Genomic DNA, 24,126 nt, shown 5'->3' on the forward strand with positions numbered 1-24,126 from the left:
GATTTTTTATGGTGCACATAAAAAAACTGTAAAGATCAGATTTCGTCATGCATTCAACAGCACATTTTACCCCGCGAACGGACTCTTCCTACAACACCACAAAAGAGCTTCGTAACGTATTCGCGATATCAAGTATATCTTTACAAATGTGGGTATTCTGATACGAATAGTCTACCTTTGTTTATTTTTGATTCTGATACCTGTACAATCTGTATTTCTATACGTAAATGATCCTATACGTAAATGTATACATTGTGTAGATACATTGTTACCGTATCATTCTTAATAGCTTTTTTACCGTTCACGGTAGCTCAGTCGATAGAGCGCTCGCTCCATGATCGGGAGGTCGAATCTCGGCCGCGACAGATCCAAGTCGATAAAAAATGGGTAGCAACTGTTCCTTCGCCATGCGCTCGGCACTTTGAAGTGAAAGTTGCGGGTCCTTCGGATGAGACCTTAAAAACCGAGGCCCCGTGTCACGGCAGGCGTTGGCACGATAAAGATCCCTCACTGCTCAATGGCCCTGAGTGCCGAGTAAAGGTCAAAATTTGACGCCCTTCACCGGTATATGGTGACGTCTCTATACGAGTGAAAAAATCTCGAGTGGGACGTAAAACAACATACAATCCATCTTAATAGCTTTTTTTTTTCAAAATAAACATGGATTTAAAAAGGTGTTAATTTTGTTTGCTAGTTTGTGAATTGATGGTTATTATTACTTTTTTTAAAGCCAACGAATTTAAATACGAGCTGTCTCTATACTGTCTTTATTGAAACACTTCTAAATGTTTAGTTAACGCTTTGATGACAAAAAATAGCAATAGCCCAAATATTAAAAAAAATATAGATAAGGCTCTAACTTTAGTCTACTGTTTTTCGTAAAGGGAGTAAATTTACAAGTAATTCGGCAAAATTAATTTATTTGGAAGTGTGAAATAGGTGTGCGTGGTCATAACTTAAATGCACTAAAAAGTAGCATTAATTGTTTCACCAACATACAGGCTATGCATATGGATGGTATTATTCCTTACTAATATTTTTGTGAAGCTAATTGTAATGCAGTTCTTAATCAAGAATGTTATATTACATAGAAATTTAGATTTTTTTTTTAATATTTGAGGGAGCCGACTGGGGTTTTATTGTGTGAAAACTACTATAGGGAAACTCTTTAATTTTATTCCATATGTACCTTATATTGACTTCAGTATACATGCCAAGTTTAGTGAAAATCTATCATCTGGTTATTTTTAGGGATCATCTCAAAATACAGGTACATTGACTGTAGAATTATAAAGGAAAGTACTATTTTTTCGCACTTCGGAGCAAATTATACAAATGCTACGATAGGCATTTTGCTTAAATAATATTATTTGGTAAGTAATACTATATTGTGAATTTTTTTTTTACACGAAATACAAAATCCTACCATCTGGTTTCCAGAGGGGGCATCTCAAAATGTCAAAATTCATGATATTTTCCTGTTTTTTTATGGACTACTACAAAACGGGTCAGGTACCACAGATTTATATAAAAGAAATCAAATGATTATCGATGAGATTCTCAATTTCCTTTGTTAAAAATTTCAAGAGCATATATTTTATACTTTATATTTTAGGATATATTAATGACCCCTCTTAAAGAAATTCGATTATTCATAACGTCAGTAACTCATTATAAATTACGTTGTCTATCTACCAATCATTTGAAAAAGCGTTTAATTAATCAGGTATTTAGAAACGTTATTTGATTTTCTAAACCTGATATTTCCTAATTTTTTTTTTTTTTTCATAGATAGAAAACTATCAGTTGGAAATGATAAAATGTATGTTTGTATTGTTTCAGATTTCAGGAACCCGTTCACGAGTAGATTCTTGGGATTCTCTCTATACATATCCAATTTATCCAACAGTAACGAAGGTCTTTTGTGTTATAACGATACAAACTATACAATATATACCATTCCACTTATGGTGAACATAAGCTGCCCAATACATGGACAGTATGTGATGTGATATATATACGAAATATTAGAGGAAATACATTATCCAGCTAATTACTCACAATATGCTTTCAATGAATTATGTGAGGTCGAAGTTTACGGTAAGTTTTCCAAGGAAATATATGGAGCATCCGAAGATAGTGTATACAAATTTGTTCAAATCATGACCCCCAGTGATAAGGCCAATCACAATAGGAGATCAAAGTAGAGAAATATATTGGAAAAATCTTTAAAAAATCTTCTAAAGTCCTGATTAGTCAGAGAAAAATGGAAGCATCCTCAGTTAATGTAGATTCAATTTTGTTCTAATCATGACCCCTTGAGTGGTAGTTTGGAACTACTTATATATTTGAACTTTTCAATTATGAACTGATTTGTTTTACCCTAGCCAAAGTGTTCAGAAATAATGCGGCCCATTGGCCTCTTGTTTAAAATGATTGTAGCCATAAGTGAAATACACGATTTTTTTTCGCAAAGGTTGCCCTGTACCTGGGTACTATGGTGCTAGTTGTTCAATCCTCTGCCCATATGTCAACTGTGGATACTGTGATATAGAAACAGGAGAATGTCTTGATTGTAAAGCTGGATATCGAGGCCGTATGTGTAAATTAGGCAATAATGTATACAATCTGCAGAAATCTGCTTAAACATTAAGCACACTATATATATATATATATTTTTTTTTTTTTGGGGGGGGGGTCATCTTTTCTAGATTTTCTTTTCTGGACTCTATGATGTAAAATTTAACAGGCATGCTAGGAAGTTAAAGGAAGCAATATAAATATGAACATATGCATTCTTACAAGTCACAGACACTTCTCAACCTGTTATATCTTCAAAACTTTAGTTAGATTTGTCAGTAATTGACAATTTTAATTTTAGAGGATAATTACCACAGGGCATAAAGGAAGTTTGTTTGTTTGTTGTTTAACGTCCCTTTCGAGAATTTTACACTCATATGGGGACGCCACTTGCCGGTAGAGCGCTGCAAATTTTGACCTATACTCGGTACTCTTTAAAAAATTAATGAAAATGTTTGAAAAATAAGACTCATATTGTTGCAGCTCACTTATTAATTAAATATAATATGCTTCTTTTGCTGCTTCGTTGGATTTAATGCTGCAACACATGACCCGGATAAGCAAGGTAGTATTTTTTTTTTAATTTGCTAATGTGCGCAACCTTATTCCAAGCACAAATAAAAATATACGATTATTTTTATTGTTTTATAGATATAATTTTTTTTTTCCATTTTATGTGTTGGTATGTAAGGTGAAAGTACAATGGTTTTGGCCCTTAATTTTGGACGTAAAAACAAAACTCAGTTAAAATTGTGACAGTTTGCAGTTAAGAAATTAAATTGTTTTCTCTTTTAAAATCAACACTTCAGGGCTCTAACTGGGGACTGATTTAGTCGCCAAGGTGACTATTTTTTTTTTTTATTATTGGCGCCTAAAATTTCTCTTTAAATTGCCAAACTATTTTGAATTGACCATTTTGAATTGACTTGGCGATCGTTAAATTCCGGAACTATCTATAGAAAATGAAAGAAATTTAAAAGATAACAATGGACATATCTTGTGTTCTCTTTGACAGCTTGTGTTTTTTTTTTTTTTTTTTTTTTTTTTTTTTTTTTTTTTTTTTTTTGTTTGCTTGTTTTTTGTGTGAACGAAATTTTGCATTGCGTCAGGGTACACAGCTCAGGTAGACTGAGTAAGACGATAGCCGTCCCGGATATTTGTTCACTCCAGAAAATAGACCATTGTGCAACGCAGTACATGTAAATTGGACGGGAGATGTGGTCAATTGTTGCAATTAAATTTTCACTCATTAGAGATATCATCGAGAAATTAACAGATAGGTCATAATTGTAAGAGCGAGCATAAAATGTAAATTGTGTAAACAATCCTTGACGTTATTATAGTTTTAAAGAATATTTCATGAGATCCGAGTTTCTTAAAAAGAATGATCGTTTTGAATATAAGATTTTATCATCGTCGCAAACCGGGACTAAAATGTACGATCTTCTTTTTCGTTCTGGTCGGTAGGAGAGAACTATGTATATGAGGACTCCGGACAGTGGCTTGAGAGATATAAATGTATGCTTAAGGTAAAACCTTTTGGCATTAAGCTGGCTTATGTTTCTTGAAGATCTTTTTCTTTACGATTGTAAAATACCCCCTACCTTATATTCATTTGATTATTATTAGCTTTTAAAGTTGGCGCCTGAGAAAAAATTGCCTGGCGACTAAAAAGTTGCATTGGCGACTATTTGTTTTAATGGGAGCCAGCTGACGCCTAAATTTTAGAGGTCGCTTAGAGGTCCGCGCTTGTTTTAATTTTTAAGAACACAATGAGGACACAAGAGGGTACAAAATATGACATTTGAAAGGATAATGATTCTGATGGAATTTCGACATGATCTCTTATTTTAAGATTAGTATACACGAGATGCATCTGAAACTGGTGCATGAAATATATAAATCGGGACGAACATGTTTCTGTGTTTTTAAAAACAAAATGTGTTATAGAATTGATATAAAGTCTGGATAAATGTGAGAAAATTTAGATTGATTGATTGATATTTATGTATTATATGCCGTGACTTGGGCCCTCGGCTTTTCTCGTCTGAAAGACTCGAGACTCATTTCTAATGCCCACCACTTTGCGAAGGATCAGTCAATCCCTAAGTTTATGTCATAGGTTTGACACTGCGTGGCGAACGTGAATCGAACCCGGGCCTCTTGATAACTAAGAAAACCCCTCCGCTACCACTGGGTTTCCGTGACTGGTTAGACAATTTAGAAGTTGGTTATTTTGTGTCCTTCATGTGACTTCTGTGGGTCTAATAACTTTGAATAAATACTCATTTTACAAGAGGTGACAAGGGGTTTTTAATGATGAACTATTGCATCCTTCTTGGAGACACCACAAACCAGGCATCAAAAAGGGGTCTTAACCTATCTTTTTTTCTTTTATTGCTTCAAGTATCATTATTTATGAAAATAAGGAAGAAACTACCCAATGGATGTAAGTTCTAGTAAAAAAAAAAATCTAGTTGATATTATTATTACGGTTCAATGGTTGAACAAAATTAAATTTTTTTAACTTTAATTGAAATAGCAACCCTTCCCCCACCCTCACCCCACCACCAAAAAGAATGGTTATACGAATTATCGAGGTTATAATTTCACACATGTCTGATTTTCTGTAAAGCTGTCTGAATATATGTCTATTCATCTGTTATACTTTCAATTATTATTGTGTTTGTACTTCATATCTTGAAAAGTTGTAACTTTGGATGAAAAACTATAAAATAAACATATAGTCAGGTACTACTAGAAGATTTTCTTAGCATTTCTTTTTTTCCTTCTAGGCTTACAATTTATGTATATAATTTTTTTTTTCATCAAAATTTAATTTAGAAGGAAATACTCCGTGGGTAAACAAGGAAAATTATAGGTTTGTGGAGGCAAGTGATAAGAACACCATTTGCAACATGATTCGTTACACTTATTCATCATAACTTTACAAGGAAGAGAGGTTTCTTGTGTTTATGGAATTAGATATCAAGGAATGGTGAACCGAGTGTTTTAAGTGAGACCTCTTGTTTTTATATTCTTTCCTAATCATTGGAATCCTAATGCAACATATTTCAGCTTTATATAAAATTGCAAGTCAAAAACCTTTTTTTTTTCTATTTCATAATTTTATTTGTCAAACAAAAAATAGAAATAATATATAAACAAACAATAATGGCACTTAAATATGTTTCAAAATAAATTAAGCGAATGGAAAATTGATGATAAGAAAACATATTACATACGTATAAACAAAGCTTTTCCTATAAATGAACATGTAATGTATTGCAATGTACATATCAACGTCAGATGCAGACAAAAATGTCATTTATTCAATTAAGCATATAAATATTTCATTAGAAATCAAAATTATTAGTCATCTTCAATAATCAAAAATTAGTAATAAGATCTTCTTCCAAAGCCTCCGCACCCCACACCAATGAATCCACCTCCGATTCCACCATTCCACCCGTCATAATATCCACCACCGAGAGATCCACCCCCGTAATATCCACCTCCGAGTCCGTATCCTCCGTAATTACCTCCCCATCCTCCTCTTCCGTATGATCCGTACCACTGTTCGTGTACAACAGCGATCACCACACAGGCCACCAGAAGTGAGTATAATAAGGAGTTCATTATTGGCGATGTACCTGATGGAGAAAATGAACATATTGCTAAATTACGTAAAGTAAGTAAACTTTATATATAAAATACAGTTTATGAGTAAAAATCACATGCCAAGAATAAATCATCTAATTTCATATGAAGAAAAATGGATGCTATGTTTAATGACAGCTTTACTGAAAGAATTGACATTTTCTGAAAAATTATGCGTTGCATGTAGTTCACGATATTCACGTGAGTGAAAAAGTGGTATACATGTATCTTTTAATGTTTGATCTTATAGCGAAAACAAAACTAATCGCTTTATTCTATTATAGACTATGTCACATTAAATGTCCTAGACGACACAGAAAAATGGTGACCTCTATGTCCCCATATTTCTAAATAAGGAATGAATAAAGAATATTTTTTTATGAGAATAATTAGTTTAATTATGTTTAAGGCTAGTGCTCCTACGTGGTCACTTTAACAGACAATTCTGCTGTAAGTTATCCATTCAAAATTTTAAATGATAATTCAAAACATAAATACATAATTATAAATGTCTACTTATAGCAAAATTGACTCCAGGAAGAGGAAGGGTCTATAATTGAACAACGGAAAGTTGAGAAAATTTTTGAGATATCTGACATAAGCATTATTCTTCATCAAATCATACACCTTTTATATAACTTATGGTAAAGCTGCCTAACTTTTACAATCATAATAAGACAAAGGATACACAACAAAATAGCAAAAATCCTAAAGAATTGTATAAACAATGTAGCCATACCTTTCAAATCTTTCCGAAGCACAGTCAATTCCTTTATCATATTTTGAACACTATGGGATTCGTCTTCCAATATATACCCTGCATAGTATTTCCTTGTCTTTGTCTATTTTCCTTGATCCACGATTACGTATTTTTATTAAAAAGGAAAATACACGTAGTCAGAATTCACGGACACTGCGTAGTTGTTCTAAATATAATCAGTATACTTGTAATCCCCGCCTGCTTACAGCCTGATGTGGTCAGTGTCTAACAACATTATAATAAAGATGTCAAATAAATCCTTATTGCGCTTACTCCTTTGCCAATTAAATAATAAGATTTTCAGAGAAATAAATTGAAAGTTGAAGATAAATATTTTTTTTCCAAAAAAAAAAAAAAAAAAAAAAAAAAAATTACAAGGTCAAGTGAATCTATCACTATTCCGAAAATAAAAAGAATAACAGGCGGTCCTGAAAAAATCTGCCACGGGAATTCTCATTCATGTAGACGTCCAATTTTTTTTTTTTTTTTTTTTTTTTTTTTTTAAATATCTATCTTCATCTTTCAATTTATTTCTCTGAAAATCTTATTATTTAATTGGCAAAGGCACCCCCCCCCCCAAAAAAAAAGAGAAAAAGAGAAAAAATCCCCCAAAAAACTGATATTATTAGATACTATACGAGGATTGTTAGAAAAGTTCGCGGACACGTCAATTTACGGAAAATATAATGTGTATTTTGAAGAATGACGTCTTTCTAATTAAATGCTTATCTTTTGTTTATTTGTATGTAAACAAAAAAAATCAGGTTCATTTACTAAAAGTTTGAAAATATACCATGATTTTTACTGTGCGGTCACAGGATTCACGGAGCAATCGCATAACGTTATAGCTGACGTAACAACCTGCTTCAAAACTTGTTAAGCCTTTTCACAGTTCCAAATATCTTTCATTTCTGTAGACTTTTCATGTCTTTTTCCTACCTAATAATTAAATAACTATATAAAGACATTTTACTATTTTTTTTTTCTAAAATGTCTTTTTGTGGCATATAGGATATAAGTGAGATCTTAAAGTCAATGTCTACGTAGTACATGTATATGGGAACAATGCAAAATCCATAGGCGAAACGTCCATGCAATAAGCGGGGTATTGGGGTATCACAAGAGTTGATTATCAAAAATGTCAATACTTCTATTCTTAATAAGCCACTACCATTTGAACACTTGGGTTCTAAATACGTGTAGGCAATTCCCAGCAGCATCTAGAACATTCGAGTCTCTTTCGGGTATTTTCCAGTCTGCAGACATATTTTGTTTTAATAGCGCGGTGTCCCAAGACGTTCAATGACGTTGCCATTCTTGACTTTATTTTTACTGCATTGATTATCTAAAATTAGCGATAAAACGGTCATGACGGCTCCAATTTAATTCACAATTTCGCCAAATGATGTTTCATCATGATTATTGTAGAGGTAAGTAAATTATCATAAATCTTTCTGCGCTACAACAATGCTTTTTTTTATAGATTTTTTTCCAAAAAAAATTGTAAATGTGCCAAAAGTGACATGCTCCGTGAAGCATGTTTTATCTAAATAGAATAGCTGTACATTTTTTAAGGATCATCGAAAAACACCAAATATTTGCATCATTATTGGAAAATCTGTATAGTTTCTGTCTATAGAGTTGTACTGGTTTCATGCAAAAAGCGCTCTCACAAAATAACTTGTCCGCGAACTTTTCTAACAACCCTCGTACTGGCTTCTATTTGTGATACAAGTTCAATCCTCATTTTCTTCATTCCTCCAATTGATGGATTGGAATTTTTTAAGATCTGATGATTGAATTAACTCAAAATTTACGAAGAAAAAAGTATTTAAAGTGTTTTGATGTTGTTCAATGGCATTTACTGCAATAATGCCAGAACTGTCAATGTTTGATTTCATATGTGTTTGGGGTATGTACTCTAACCCCGAAATTTTCCCCGTTAAAATATCTTAATTTACAAGTCATTATATATCTAAATGCTTGCTTATGCTTTCAAATGTTTGGTGATTGAATGAACTCTATTTATTCACATAGAAGTTACCTTCAATGTGTTGATGTTGCCCAATGCTACAACTTTTTGTTTTGAATTTTACGCGTGTGAATGACGTTATACAGTTGTAAGTTAAAATACGTTATTCATTGCTCGCAGGGTGATGTGAGAAGATAAAAAAGTCATTTTCTAAAGCAAAACAATCAATACTTTGTTTAGAATTAAGAATATATATTTTTTTAGGTTTCAAGTTGCATTTGCGTTTTCGTTTTAATAGTGATTCTACGCCATAGTTACACATGTATATAAACTTTCAAATTCATTTTTATCCTTCAGACATCAGATCATAGAGAGTCATACAGATAATTAGAAAGAATGTATAATTAATAATTTAAAAAAAAAAAAAAACGCACGAGAATTTGTTAAAAATGTTGAAGTAAAAATGAAAAATGAACCCATTTTCCTCCTTTTAAAATAACAAATTAAGATAAATTCAATTTAACTATTATTTCTGGGAAAGAAGTGCTGAGAATCTCCAAATTTACTGATATTAATTGATATTTACTGATACTGTGTTGTTCTTGCTGATAAATATTGATATTTACTGAATCAGATATTATTGCTGTTGTTGCTGAAAATTGTAGTCGTTTCTGATAAAGACTGATAATTATTTTCGCCTTTTACTGTTGAGTTTGATAAATACTGATTAATATAATAATTGTAACTGTGCTGAAAAATTTTAGTTCAAATTGCTATATTTTTTTTTTTTATCTTTTTCTTGGACATAATGTTATACATTTGCCAAAAAAATCATGCAAACAATTTAATCTTCGTACAGATTGTTTTCCAAAAAGCGAATTGATTGTTTAAGGTAAACAACGAAAATTATAGATTTTCAGATGCATCTGATAAAAGATGAATTATTCATCAGGATTGGCAATTAACATAAACATAGAAAGAGATATAACTCCTTTTTGATTAAATGATTCCAAGGGGCGTTAGAGTAAAGCACTCAATGAATAACTTCAGGTTTCAATGTGTATTCCCGATTAAGGATCAAAAGACAAATTCATAAAATTCATCTAAACTTGCAACAGGAAAAATGTTTGATTTATCGTTTTATTGATCATTTAAATTTGTATTAACAATTTATAAAACGGCATTCGTAACACTTGAATATGTTTCAAAATAAATAATGTGAAAACAAAATGCATACGATAAACAGACCATAAAAATTCACACACACACATACACATATATATGCACAAATGATGATATTCATAAAAGGAAACAATGCACCTTTTTATCGCAGTGTTTTGCAGATAAAAAATCAGTCTTAATTAAAATAACGCTCTACAAAAACTTTTACGATCAGAACACTAATCGTCAAAATTAGTCAAAATTTAGTAGTACGATCTTCTTCCGAGACCTCCGCGCCCCACACCAATGAATCCGCCTCCGATTCCACCATTCCACCCGTCATAATATCCGCCACCGAGAGATCCACCCCCGTAATATCCACCTCCGAGTCCGTATCCTCCATAATTACTTCCCCATCCTCCTCGTCCGTATGATCCGTACCACTGTCCGTGTACAACAGCGATCACCACACAGGCCACAAGAAGTGAGTATAATAAGGAGTTCATTGTGGGTTATTGACCTGTGGGAAAAAAATCATTTTTTGTATCACACCATACAATTAAAATATCTGTCTTATAAAATAGGGAAAAAATTAAATAATGCTAATGACTAGTGCATGCTTTCATTTGGTCTTAAAAAATATATATACAGAATATAAGTTTGGATTATTTTAACCACTAAATGATAGAACAAAAATGATAGATATTTAAAATTAAGAGAAAGTTATTTGAATTGAAATCTTATAAGGAGTAAAATAAACTCCTTTTAGAAATGGCATCAACTTTTATTCTATTTAAGAAATGGAACTTATATGCATTTTATTCTATGATTTACATTTCATGATACATATTTAATCTCATCAGTTGCATGCTATTAGATTATTGAAGTACCAAAAAGAGAATTAGCGCTGTACTCTTACCTTTCCTATGCTTAATAAGCACTGGTGAGTTTTGATAGTGTTTCTTAACATCCGAGGATTCGCTTTGCAATATATACCCTACTTAGTATTTCCTTGTCTATCTTACTTGATCTTAAATTACGCATTTTGTTCATCCAGACAATGAACATAGTCTGATTTTATGAGTCTACGTAAGTTTCTCTTCCATACATATATATTTTTCAGTCTGTTTACAATCAGTGTGGTCAGTGCGTAACGGACATGCAATAAATATGTCAAGCAAGTCGTAAAATATCTCAATATCACGTCCTTACAAGGTTAAGTGACTGTATAACTAAGGATAGTAATTATAGTGTGCGGTTTGGAACCATTGACAGGGGGAATTCCCATTCTTATAGTAAATAAAGAAAAAAAAAAACTATATTGATATTCCATTGATTGGTTTTGTTAATCTCCTTTATAATTTGTTTGCCCACATTTTTTCAAACTTTCCTTGAAAACTGTTGGTTATATTCAAACACCTTTTTTGTAACAGCTTCAATTCAATTGTCTGCAATGATTAGGTAACTGACTTGAATTTTTATTCTAGCCTTTTCATGGCTGATGGTTAAATGAGTTTTAAAGTTATTTAAATGTTATGAATAAACCAGTTGTTTACTTTGTTTAATTCATAAAGGATGTAGTCAGAATTTCAAACGAATTGACCCATAGGAGAGAACAATTTCCCGGAGAAATTCACATTTTAATGTCAATGTTCGTTAAATATTTTCTAGTGCATATGTGTCTATTTTTAATATTCATATTTTTTAACTTGAAATCTATTATTTATTATTTTTAAAATCAACCCTCAACTTTTGTCAAAACAACATTTTCAATATTTTTTCCAGTATATATCATACATTTAAGCATCCGTATTTCCATGATTCTCGACCTAGAAGTCCTTCAGGGCAAGCCTGCCCATGATTAGAATTATGTTTTTGGATAGGATGTGATCCAAGGAATAATCTAAATTGAAATTCTCGGGGGTTTCCTCGCTCTCGGGCGTAAAAAATATATTTTTGAAAACTTGATTCGTATTTCTGCCCACTTATTCTACAGTCAGAATAGCTGAGAAGATAAGACAGATGGCTTTTAAAGGTTATCTAGAGTCGTGGTTCGAGTCCACTTGGTGCCACAGTTTTACAATTTTAAATGCTGTTTTTTTTTTTTTTTTTTTTTTTTTTTTTTTTTTTTTATAGAGGGGTTTGTGCATTTTACGTCAATCATCTGTCTTTAATGAATGTTCATTTTTTGTATTAAAAAAGATAAGGAAAAAACATTAAAGGTAAAGCGAATCGTAAATTTTTGAAACTTAATATGTAAGTAAACGCATTCAAGCGGAACTATACCTCGAATTTCAGTGTATTTAGTTTTATTCCGTCTCACTACTAGTAATTGTCTTTTGAGGTGGAACAAATAGTGCTTGTATTGATATATGAGTGAAATACAGTATTTTCAATTCTTTATTTAGATTAGTCAATGGTATAAATTCATATCAGAGATTTATAAACAGAGAGGCAACTTATCAGTGACTTCACTCATTTAGATTTTATCTATATAAATTGTATACTTTAATGGTATGGTTGTTTTTTTGTGAAATTTTATTGAAAATGTGTTGTAAATACAGAAAATTATAACTATAGACACTGACATTACAATGAAACGTACAAGAAATATATATATACATGTATATCAAAAAGTGTTTCGAGATGGCAAAAAATCAAAATGCAACAACAATTTAAATCTACATGGTTGAACTCAGTGGAGATTCCTGCTATCTCTTCAACCAACTTGCATTGATTAGAGATAAATTATCTAACTATGAGAAGCAAATTACTACATTTTTTTAGGATAAAAGCATTAACAGGAATAGAAATTGGTAAAATTTTCATAAAACAACAACAACAACAACAAATTCCGGCCCTATACGTGTGTGCACCATTTACAAATGTAAAATGAGGTTACCCTTTAAAACAATATTTATGATTCCGTTTATACGAAATGACAAGTTTTCGTTTTTTAATTTTTTTTTCTGACACTATGCAGATCTAAATAGATATCCAAATATTCAAAGATTCAAGTTATTACTTTTATTAAGTTATGTATGGTTAAAAATAGTCTTAACTTGAAAATTAATATATTCACAAAAACAATTATCAATAATTTATACTCTAATTCCGTTCCCTATGGGGATGTTAATCACTGGGCATAGGCAATATTTTCCTTTTATAAGATTCAAGGGCTAGAAATATCACAAATAAAAGGGGGGAAATTCGCATGCATGTACATGTATGAAATATATGGAGATAACGAACAGTATTCAAGCTCAAAAGTCCATTAAACAATACAAAATAGGGGAAGAGCAAACACGAACCTCCAAAACATCAGAGGTGGGATCAGGTGCCATGGAGGAGTGAGCATCCCCTGCCGACCGGTCACATCCACCGTGTGTTCCTTATCATAATTGGGAAATAACGGAAAAATCCGTCGAGAATTCAGTGTGTAAATAATGGCCTAACAATTAGTATGAAAAACATCAGTCAGCATTTGACTCATTGATAAATTGTATTTGCTGACATGGTCATTGTATCGACCATAGAACTTACGAAATGATGATTTTAAACGAGACTGCTGATATTCTTTTTTCGACAACTTGTTTGTCAATAATTTACCTTGTTTTAAAAATTGTACATACGTAGAGCATGGCATGCTCTTGCATATCGAATCAACTGAGAGATATAAACCCCGTATGCAGGTGATGAAGGTATATTGCTGCATAAGTGAGGGAAGTTGACGATTGAAAAGTTAAAGTCATCACGTTTATCATAAAGCTTGATTGTTAGATTATCATTAACGTCTTTTTCAAGTGAAATATCCAAATATGAAACAGATGTGTCAGACTCTGTGGTATATTTTATCTCAAGCTCACCGGGATACATCGTATCGACATAAGAATGGAAGTAACCATTGTTAATTGACAATACGTCGTCGATATATCTCAATGTCGATTTGAAGGCCACAGCAAAAGTTTTCTTTTCACGTACAAGATTTTGGACAAATTCTGCTTCATATGAATCCAAAAAAAAAGGTTTGCCAATAAAGGGGCGCAATTGGTATCTATGGAAATTCCAATAGATTGTTGGAAGACCTGGTCTCCAAAAGCCACATAGATATTGTCAATCAGAAACTGATCTTTGTAATGTCAACTTCAGAGTACTTGTGTGTACAATCAGAATGTTTTTTAAAGAAAATAATTTTGCTAATGACCAATGACAAGGTAAGCAAAATTACGGGTCCCATTTTTTTTTAAAGCAGCTGTCAATGATATCAAAAAGCCTGGATTTTAATTTATCGTGGGGAATGTTTGTGTATAAAGTTGAAAAGTCGTAAGTTTTTAAGCTGTTGATTTTGGTAAAATCTTGAGATTTCAAATTTTCCAAAAGTTCCTTGGAATTTTTAAGTATCCATATCTGATTTACAACACTTCTCGAATATATTATTGCACAGTACTCTTGAAGTTTCTCCTTCACTACTGTTAATATCTTAGTGAGGAGTAAAGAAAGAGGCTTGGTTAAACATTTACTGGAACCCGCGATGTATATTTGTTTGTAAGGATTTTTATAAAGTTTCAGAATCCAATATAGGTATGGTAATTCAAATTCATTTTGGTTGTTTGGAATATTAAAAATATTCAAAACTGACATATGATTCTGAAGAATTTCTTCCTTAGAAAGAGAACTATGAGTATAAGTTGGATTACCACTTGTAGAATTAAATCCAAGTTCCTCTAAAATACATTTAATATAATGAACCTTACAAACAAAGACAATGTTGGTACCTGCTTTGTCAGCAGGGACCAGTACATACTGATCATGTAATCGAATTCTTTTTAACTTCTGGATTATTGAATACAAAAGGATAGATGCTTCTCATATTGCTCCTCAATCTTTTAATGCGTGATTTTAATATAATATAATATAATTTTAATATAGTCGCAGTTCACCATCTTATTATGCTTCATTCATTTTTCTAGAGTGTTCTCCCTATACAAATGAAGATAAAATTGATAACATTTCACTCGAGTTTTTCAGTTTCTCCATCTTTTAGCTGCCTGACTTTTGATCTGCAAAATGTTTCAGCAAGTCATGCACGATATCCCCTGAGGAAGAAGTATTTAATAATTTTATATTGAGATGGGAAATTTAGTGGCCTTTTTTGAAGCCCAACGCTAATATTTCCATTCTGAAATATTGTTTTTCAATTTTGCGAAAATAATGTTAAAAGTATGTTTTAAAGATGAAAGTAAAGTTTCAGAGACGTTTGATGTGTATTAATGAGCATAATTTGTCAAATTTCGATTACATTTATTTAGAAAGGAAAGAGCGAAAAAGACTTTTAAATATAAATATTCTTTCTGCATAAGATTAATTCACGTTATATTTCATCAGATTCATGCAAAATTGCAAAAGAAAGACCCATTTTATTATTTTTTTTTAATTATTTGTCAAACAAATCCATAAAAAATGTATAAATTTTTTATAGGCATTTATGGCACATGAATGCGTTTTGAATTAATTACATGAAAACAAAATATATACAATAGAATGATGAAAATGTATCAAATAAATGAAATAGTCATGCTGAGCACTAAAATTCTGATTTCAAAGTCAAACGAGGAAGGAAGTCAGACAGAAGTCCATATTTATCGAAGATATTGCACAACATTTGATTTAAGATGTTCCTCCTTATTCCAAACTTAGTAGTAAGATCTTCTTCCAAAGCCCCCACGCCCCACACCAATGAATCCACCCCCGATTCCACCATTCCATCCGTCATAATATCCGCCACCGAGAGATCCACCCCCGTAATATCCACCTCCGAGTCCGTATCCTCCGTAATTACCTCCCCATCCTCCTCGTCCATATGATCCGTACCACTGTCCGTGGACAACAGCGATCACAACACAGGCCACCAGAAGTGAGAACAATAAAGAATTCATTGCTGGTTATGTACCTAATGCATAAAAATGAAAATAAATCATTAAACGAATCCCTATTTGGATATATAATACAAACTCATCAGATTTATAATGTAAAATCTAATTTTTTTTTTATTTTCATATGAAAAATAGGGTGCTGTATGTGACAGACGCTTGTTTCTAACAAATGGAAGGCTTGGCATTCCCTGTAAAACTTTTTTTTATTATATGCAGTTCACTATTTTGATATGAACGAATAATTCTGTATTTATACCTTAATGTTCATTAGCTTTTTATAAGACCAAGCTAATTATTCAGTTCAATAAGATTTGTTTCAATTTAATTCATTTTTTATTTAAGAATTATATCATTCATGGTAAACATAGAAGCGTATACAATGAACATGGATTGAAACAATAGTTAAATAAGATGATATAATTGCGATTCAGATCTTTGCAAAAAGATGAAAAATTAAAAATTGTTTTATGATTTCAGAATAACAGTCCGAATACATATATATCTAACACCCTTTTCTGAAAAACTGAACAAAAAGCAGAAATGTACACACTCATTCAAGATTCTTCTGGACTCTATATAATGTATTTACAAAAAGATGAGTTTCTTTAAAGCTATATATGGCGTATCTGAGCTAAAAAATAAAAATATGACTTTGAGTGTAGTTGAACATGCTATTTGTTATTTACGTTTAGATTAAAATTTTCACTGATTTTGAACCTCACGTTTCTATTAGTTAAATTGACTTTAAACTGTGTCTGATATTTAAATGCGGAGTCGGTAAATAAATCGGTTATTGTTTTAAATTTCTAATATCTATGAAACACGATCGATTTAAATAGTGTAATTTACAGGAAATTCCTATCTTTATATAAAGTAATAAAACAAATAGAAAGATCTTTTTAATTTTCTTTAGTCTGAACTTATAAAAATTACGCCATGTATGCCTTTAAAATGATATTTGTATCGACAAATTAAGAGGGGATTATTTGCAATAGGGCCTTGTACTTTCTACAGTTCTTTCAGTTTTCTATTTTCATTCTATTTAATGAAACAAGTTTTATTTTTAAGAGTTTTACACATATCAATATATATTTTTCATCATACCAAATGACTGTAAAATATGCAAAAACACTTTTACTGAGAGACTAGACTTACCTTAAGAAGCTTTCAAAACACTTTGAATTTGATGTAGGTATTTTTGAATTTCTTGGATTCCCATTGCAATATATATACCCTACCTTGCATTTCCTTGTCCATTTTCCTTCGAGATAGATTACGCATCTCTGTACAAATGACGTTACAAACTTAGTCAGATTTCAAGAAACTGGGTAAGTTAATCCAAATAAAAGGCGTACATCACTTTGCCGCCTGTGTACAATCAAATTTGGTCAGTGCGTAACGGACATGCAATAAACACGTCCAACAAGACGTTAATTGTGTCAATTTTTACGACTACAGTGAAGTCAAGTGACCATGTCATTTTTTAACGGTACCAGGAATAGTGTTCAATACAGCACTACTGACGAAAGGGAATCCCCACTCTTTGAGGAATTAACCGGGAAATAAAGTGTTTATCAAAGGAAGTTAGAAGGAGGAAATAGTACACAATGTCCACTGTCTTAATGTGTATATAAAGGGAACCGAAGACATGATATCTCAAACACTTTGAAATCCTCTGCTCTTGTGTAAAACAAACAAGGTAAGTACACTTTTCTTTACTGTAAATGTTGAATGTTGCCAACAAATCAGAAATACGCTCAAAATAAGTCTTATTAGAGCTCATGTTAAAGAATACATTTTGTTTCTTTTTCATAAATCTATTTAACTATTATTTTAAAGCATAACAGATAGAGTAAAAATGTTTTTTTTATTACTATTCTGTGGTTTTAAAGCAAAACAGTGATTTCTTTGGAAACCTATTTCAAGAATCTTATATTTCTTATCAATAATGAACAAAAAAAAATACAGAGAATGATTCAAAGATAAAATTTATCCAAAAATAAAAATAAATCCTGAAAGGAGACTCTTTTTGAAAATAACATATAACTTAAATTTCAATATTAACCGTAATATTTAAAGAAAAAATACATACAATTAGTTTTCATCTTAATTTCAATAAGCTAAGATGATTAGGATCCACTCAATTTACAGAAAATCCTTTTACAATGAAATCCGTATTTTTGTTCTTCGATCTTCTATGCATGCATTTTTACATATATAGTACTATCAAGATATGTTTGAATAAGAGAACACCTTTATACAATGTGATCTGTATAACTTGCTCCCTTGTCTTGTATTATTCAATATATAAACAATAACAACTACATAACTTTTATTATTATTATTATTATTATTATTATTATTATTATCATTATTATTTGATAAACAGGAATCCTACCACAATGAAATCTGTATGTCTCGCTCTTTTGGTGGCTTGTGTTGTGCTCTCCGTCACTGACGCCCAGTGGTATGGCGGATACGGCGGTGGTTGGGGAGGACACGGAGGGTACCGTTTAGGGGGCGGATACTACGGGGGTGGATTAATTGGTGGCGGACGCTTTAACAGATGGAATGGCGGTATTGGAGGTGGACTTTTTGGATTCGGACGCGGAGGACTCGGCAGATTTAGAAGAAGGGGATATTATTGATTTAACTAAAATGTAAGAATTGAATAAACCGAATAGAATCAGTCCTTATCAGAAATAAATAATTAAAAAAATACATATCAGTTTAAAAATAAGGAAAAAAAATATTTATAAAGATATAGAAATAAAGATTAGGCATTTTCATTCTACAAAAATGCCATCTTTCTATCAGAAAGTCTTATTTTGTCATGCTTTTTGTGTATTATGATATTTTTATATTGATATTATTTATGTTTCTTTTTTAGATGTAACCTGATTGAAATCCAGCATTATTTATACAAACATTGAAATAAAGAAAGTACTCAAAAATAAGAAAAAGTGTCCTTATCATTAGGTTTTGAAAAAAGCAATTTAAGTATTGCAAACTATAACTAACCAAGAATTTGGAGAAAAAGTTTGTTTTTTTTTAATATTGCTTTCTTATAGCCACCCTGATAAACAAAACATTCATTTAAAACGTGGTAAAAAAGCATTATGAGACCTGCAATTAGATGAGTTTCACAAGTTTCTAATATTCTACGAATCATGTTTTTTTAAAGTGTTGCTTATCAAAATATTTTACTTGTTTTAGCTGAAACATCAATTATAAAGGAAACATATGTGTCACAAAATATGACACGGGTGTAAAATGACACAAAATATGACACGGGTGTAAAATGACACAAAATATGACACGGGTGTAAAATGAAAGAAATAAAAAGGGTGAAGATTACGAGCAGTGGCTGATGTAAACAAAAATCTATAAACAATAAAAATCTGTGATCAGGGCATAAAACACAGACCCCCAGAAGTTCCAGAGGTTGGATCAGGTGTCTAGGAGGATTACGTATTCCCTGGCGACCAATCACACCTCCCGTGAGTCCTCTATGTATTGATCAAGTATGAATGATTGTGATAAAAAGGAAATAAAAGGAAATATAAGTCATCATCCAATGAAATAACTGTCTAGCCAAACACCGAGAAATGGATGATGATTCTGGACTTCCAATGCATTTCTGTCATGTGAAAGAGACAAAAATTCTTCATAGTTAATGGTAAACTAGACTTACGAGAAAGCAAAACTCGCCTGACGCGAATTTTGCTTCATGAGCAAAAATATATAATCCTTTACATGTATAGCTTATTTAAAACGGTTTTAATATTTTCGTCTTATATGTAAAGACACCAATGACGGCTGAGGGTATCAACATGTATATTTAGTTTAATAAATGTATTTAATCTATGAAATTTATCGGGAAGGAAACGTTGTGTTAAAAAAGACAAGAAAAGTAGCTAGTACTAAACTATTTAGAAAAAGGATTGACATTATTGACATGATCCCGTACAACGATGCAATTACTTGCCACCGTTAACCTTGAAATATGCCTGATATTCTATATTTGAATGAAACGCTTAATGATATGTAGATAAAAAGCCCTGATGAATGCATGTATTTCCTGTTTAATGTCAGAGATGTCAAAGTTTGAAGCCCTGCAATAAGACTTTTCATTGATATAAAAAAATGTCAGTTTTAAGTACATCATTATTATTCTTCATTCTGCAATCAAATATAGTGTCATACTGTCACGTTCTACTCCAAATTAAGGGATAATTTGAAATTGAAATATGTTTATTTTTAGATAAACAATATAATTACATTAGGTTAATGTAAAGCAAGATTAAATAAGTGAAAAGTATCAATGCAAACAATAAGTAGACACAGTAATAACACAGCAATGCCATATATAACAAAAATTGTCACAGACTGTTATTCTATCCATTTCTATCCATGGTGAAGAACAATAAAATAAAACTTTCGTGGATTTTTTTTTTTAATGCTAGATCGAACAAGCAGCTCTTCATTAAGCATACGTTTTGTTTGTAAGAGGTATTTTGACTATTATATAAATACCAGAATTTTTTCGATCCAAGTTAATGTATATTTAAAGATAATCTGATGAAATAAATAAAAGTAAAAAAAATGGATCATTCTTTTGAAAAGACATCAAATATTAAGAGGAGAGATATTTTTTCCGTTATATCTGTTTTAAAATTCACTTCTATATGAATTTTGAACCTCTGCTCTTAATTTTACAATTTTAACTTCCAAACATTGGTTTTTATCGACGACTATAGCATTAAGATCAAGTGGAAAACAGTATGTTACATGGCGCTGCTTATTTTTTTCGGAAATGTATTTTTTTCTTTGTGTCTGACAATGATATGAATAAAATTTTACAGATAATAGGAAGAACAATAATTCATCATCACAGAATCAAATGAAAAATATCAAATATATATATATATATATATATATATATATATATATATATATATATATATATATATATATATATATATATATATATATACATACATACATATATCCATATATAAATGATAATAATAATAATAATATTTAGTGTCCTATATATCAAATTCATATTAGACTGCACAATAAGGCCATCTTTAAAAAATTTTTGGTTGCCCTCTCCCGAATGACTGGCTAAAAATGGCCGACTCAAAACTTTTTTTTACCCAAGAAGGAATTTTCTTTAATGCATTCCGGAAAATAGATTTTGAAAATTCAGCATTGATTTTTAAATTTTCTTTGAAAAAAAATTTTCACCTACCTTCTGACTCAACTCTATCAGCCTGAGTCGGGAGAGGGCAAGCAAACATTATGTTAATGTTGGCCTAACGCACTGCTTTTTTTGTTAGAATATCACATGGTTTTCTTTTTTTAAAGACCGCATCCAGCAACAGAAGTACAGTTATATTTCTTTCTTCTTTTACCGGGAAAAAATGTACCACTAATGAAATGATTTAATAAAGTATATGATGCATTACTACACTTTTAATATTAACAAAAAAAAAAAAAAAGGATAGAACTGTATCATTTTGTAACAGTAAGAAAAACAACACAAGATGCAAATGTTTATGGTCAGATATAATCAAAACCATGCAAAATACTTTTCAAAATTTTATATTTGCATATAACTTTTGATTGAGAAAAGATAGGGCTTTCATATCTGACATGCACATTACCTGTGACAAGGTGTTTGCGACCATGCTATGATTCTTTACCCCTTGACCTTGACTTTCATGTTTGACCTAATTTTCAAAAAAATTAACTTTGGTAACTTGTAAATGACACATGATAGGGCCTTCATATTTGACAAGTGCATTACCTGTGTAAAATGCTTCCGAATGCGCTATGATATTTGACCCTGTGATCTTGACCTTCAAGATTGACCTAATTTTCAACCATTTTATCATTTTTCTAACTTTTGAAGAATCGAAGATAGGGCATTCATTTTGACACGTGTATTATCTGTGACAAGCATTTCCAAATGTTTTTTTTTACCCATGACGTTGACCTTCATATTTAACCCAATTTTCAAAAAATATTAACATTGCTGATAACTTTTGATTGAGAGAAGATACGACATTTATTGACTTATGCATTACCTGTTTCAAGACCTTTCCGATTGTATACTATGGTTTTTGATATTTTTTTCACGTGTGCATTAATTGTGTCAAGACCTTTCGGATTGTATTATAATATTTGACCTCATGACCTTGATGTTGAAGTTTGATGTAGTTTGAGAAGATATAATCTTTGTCATAACTGTTATTAATTCAATAATGTATGTCTTTTTGTATGAAGCACAGACAATACAGGGCACACGAAATAATTTATGTCTTTTTTGTATGATGCACTGTGGCAACGCACTTTTAAAAAAAATTACGCACTTTGAACAAATTTTTCAAAGTGCGGTAAATTTGGGACAAAATCAACACACTTTGAATTTTTTTTTCAAAGTTCGTTAAGAGTGTACATCAACATCTTAAAATGGAGAAACTTAACGCACTTTGAAAAAATATGTATAAAACAAAATTTTTGGACTAAGATTTTAGTAATATATTGCATCATTTTGTTATATTTCTTCGAAAAACTGATGAATTGATCTACCCTCATCGAGAACGAGGACAAGACAGGTAGAAGGTCACTTAGCCCAACTCTTTATCCTTCCTTCCAAAATATATGTATTTACATAACTGGTATACAATGGACATACTTTCTCTCAAAAAAATTAGGAATATATATGAAAATAGATGAAAAAATTCAGATAAACTTCCCTGAAAAAGAAAAAATAACGCACCCTGTTATATTTAAGAAGAGAGGCTCAGGGAACATATCGCTGATCTAAGCAACAAAAGCCAACTAACTGTATTTTGGCCAAATTAACTACATGTATACAAAATCAAATACAATACAAAACGAAATTATATAATATGCATAAATAATTAATTTTTCATACCTCTTAATACTAATCAAATAACTGTTTAAAAAAAAGCCATCATATTTTGTGGGAATATTTTTTTTTTCATGCTTATCAAATCACTATTAAAAAACATCATATTATGCTTATCTTTAATGAGATTACAAACTTGGACCCCATTTTGTAGCATTTCTCGTACATGTAGTCATACAGGTCATATTTGAAAAAAAATGGAAAAATCTACGTACAGTAAAAGGTATAAGAAAGTCCTTTTACATTGAATTTAAGTTCTTTTACAATTGAAAGTCCATTAATGTTAATTGCCATCATACCATAGGCGTCGTGGTGGTGGTGGTGGTGGGGGGGGGGGGGCGAGGGCTGCTTAGCCTCTCCCCCCCCCCCCTCCTCCAAAAAAAACTTCTTCGCGAAGATAGACATAATATAGGCATTTGCTAGAATATTGACCAATCCGTGCACATTTTTTTCAAAGTGCGTTAATATTGTCGATATTAACGTACTTTGAAAAGATTTTTTTTTTTTCAAAGTGCGTTAACTTTGTCCCAAATTAAACGCACTTTGAAAAAAAATTGTCAAAGTGCGTAATTTTTCAAAGTGCGTTGTAACAATGCACAGACAAGACGGGACACACAGACAGGACAGGACACACAGACAAAGCAGTTACAATATGCAATAAATAATGGCATCTCATCAACTAAGACACCGAAGGTGGTGGACCACAATTCTTTGAATTTGCTTGTCTAACTCACATTCTTATGACGGAATTCAAATGTCGACCTTAATCTATTTCAAACAGTTAAATTAAAGATTGTCAATGTGCTTAAGAAATTCGTCATTTGACTTGCTTAATTAAAGGCTCAATTATTGATCAGGGCTCAAGTCATAAATCTATAAATATACATGTATACAATAACATTTCTCTGAACAAGTTCATTTAAATAAGGAATTTAGGAAAACTTTGAATTGAATGAAATCTGAAGAGTATATTAAGACATGATATTTTCTTGTTTAGACATGGATCTTCTACAACGTATATATCTGTGATTTTTTTAATAAACCAATTGTACATTTTTTTTTTTTAAATTAAGCAAGTTTTTTTTCTTTTTCTTTTCTTTTTTTTTTTAAATTATTA

At 31.2% G+C, this 24,126-nt stretch overlaps 1 protein-coding gene across 1 annotated transcript; it reads right to left on the reverse strand.

The window, feature by feature from the left end:
• Positions 1-5,976: 5,976 nt before the first annotated feature.
• Positions 5,977-10,639, reverse strand: LOC133198094 (acanthoscurrin-2-like). The gene is made up of 2 exons (XM_061334240.1): positions 10,423-10,639; positions 5,977-6,233 (listed from the first exon to the last, which is right to left on the reverse strand). Exons 1-2 carry the CDS (start codon positions 10,637-10,639, stop codon positions 5,977-5,979), a joined length of 474 nt encoding a protein of 157 aa, XP_061190224.1.
• Positions 10,640-24,126: the final 13,487 nt, after the last annotated feature.

This window comes from Saccostrea echinata, unplaced genomic scaffold (assembly GCF_033153115.1).
Source record: "Saccostrea echinata isolate AGI-Se365-2 ecotype Australia unplaced genomic scaffold, CSIRO_AGI_Sech_v1 ptg000033l, whole genome shotgun sequence".
In the NCBI taxonomy this organism is placed as follows: domain Eukaryota; kingdom Metazoa; phylum Mollusca; class Bivalvia; order Ostreida; family Ostreidae; genus Saccostrea; species Saccostrea echinata.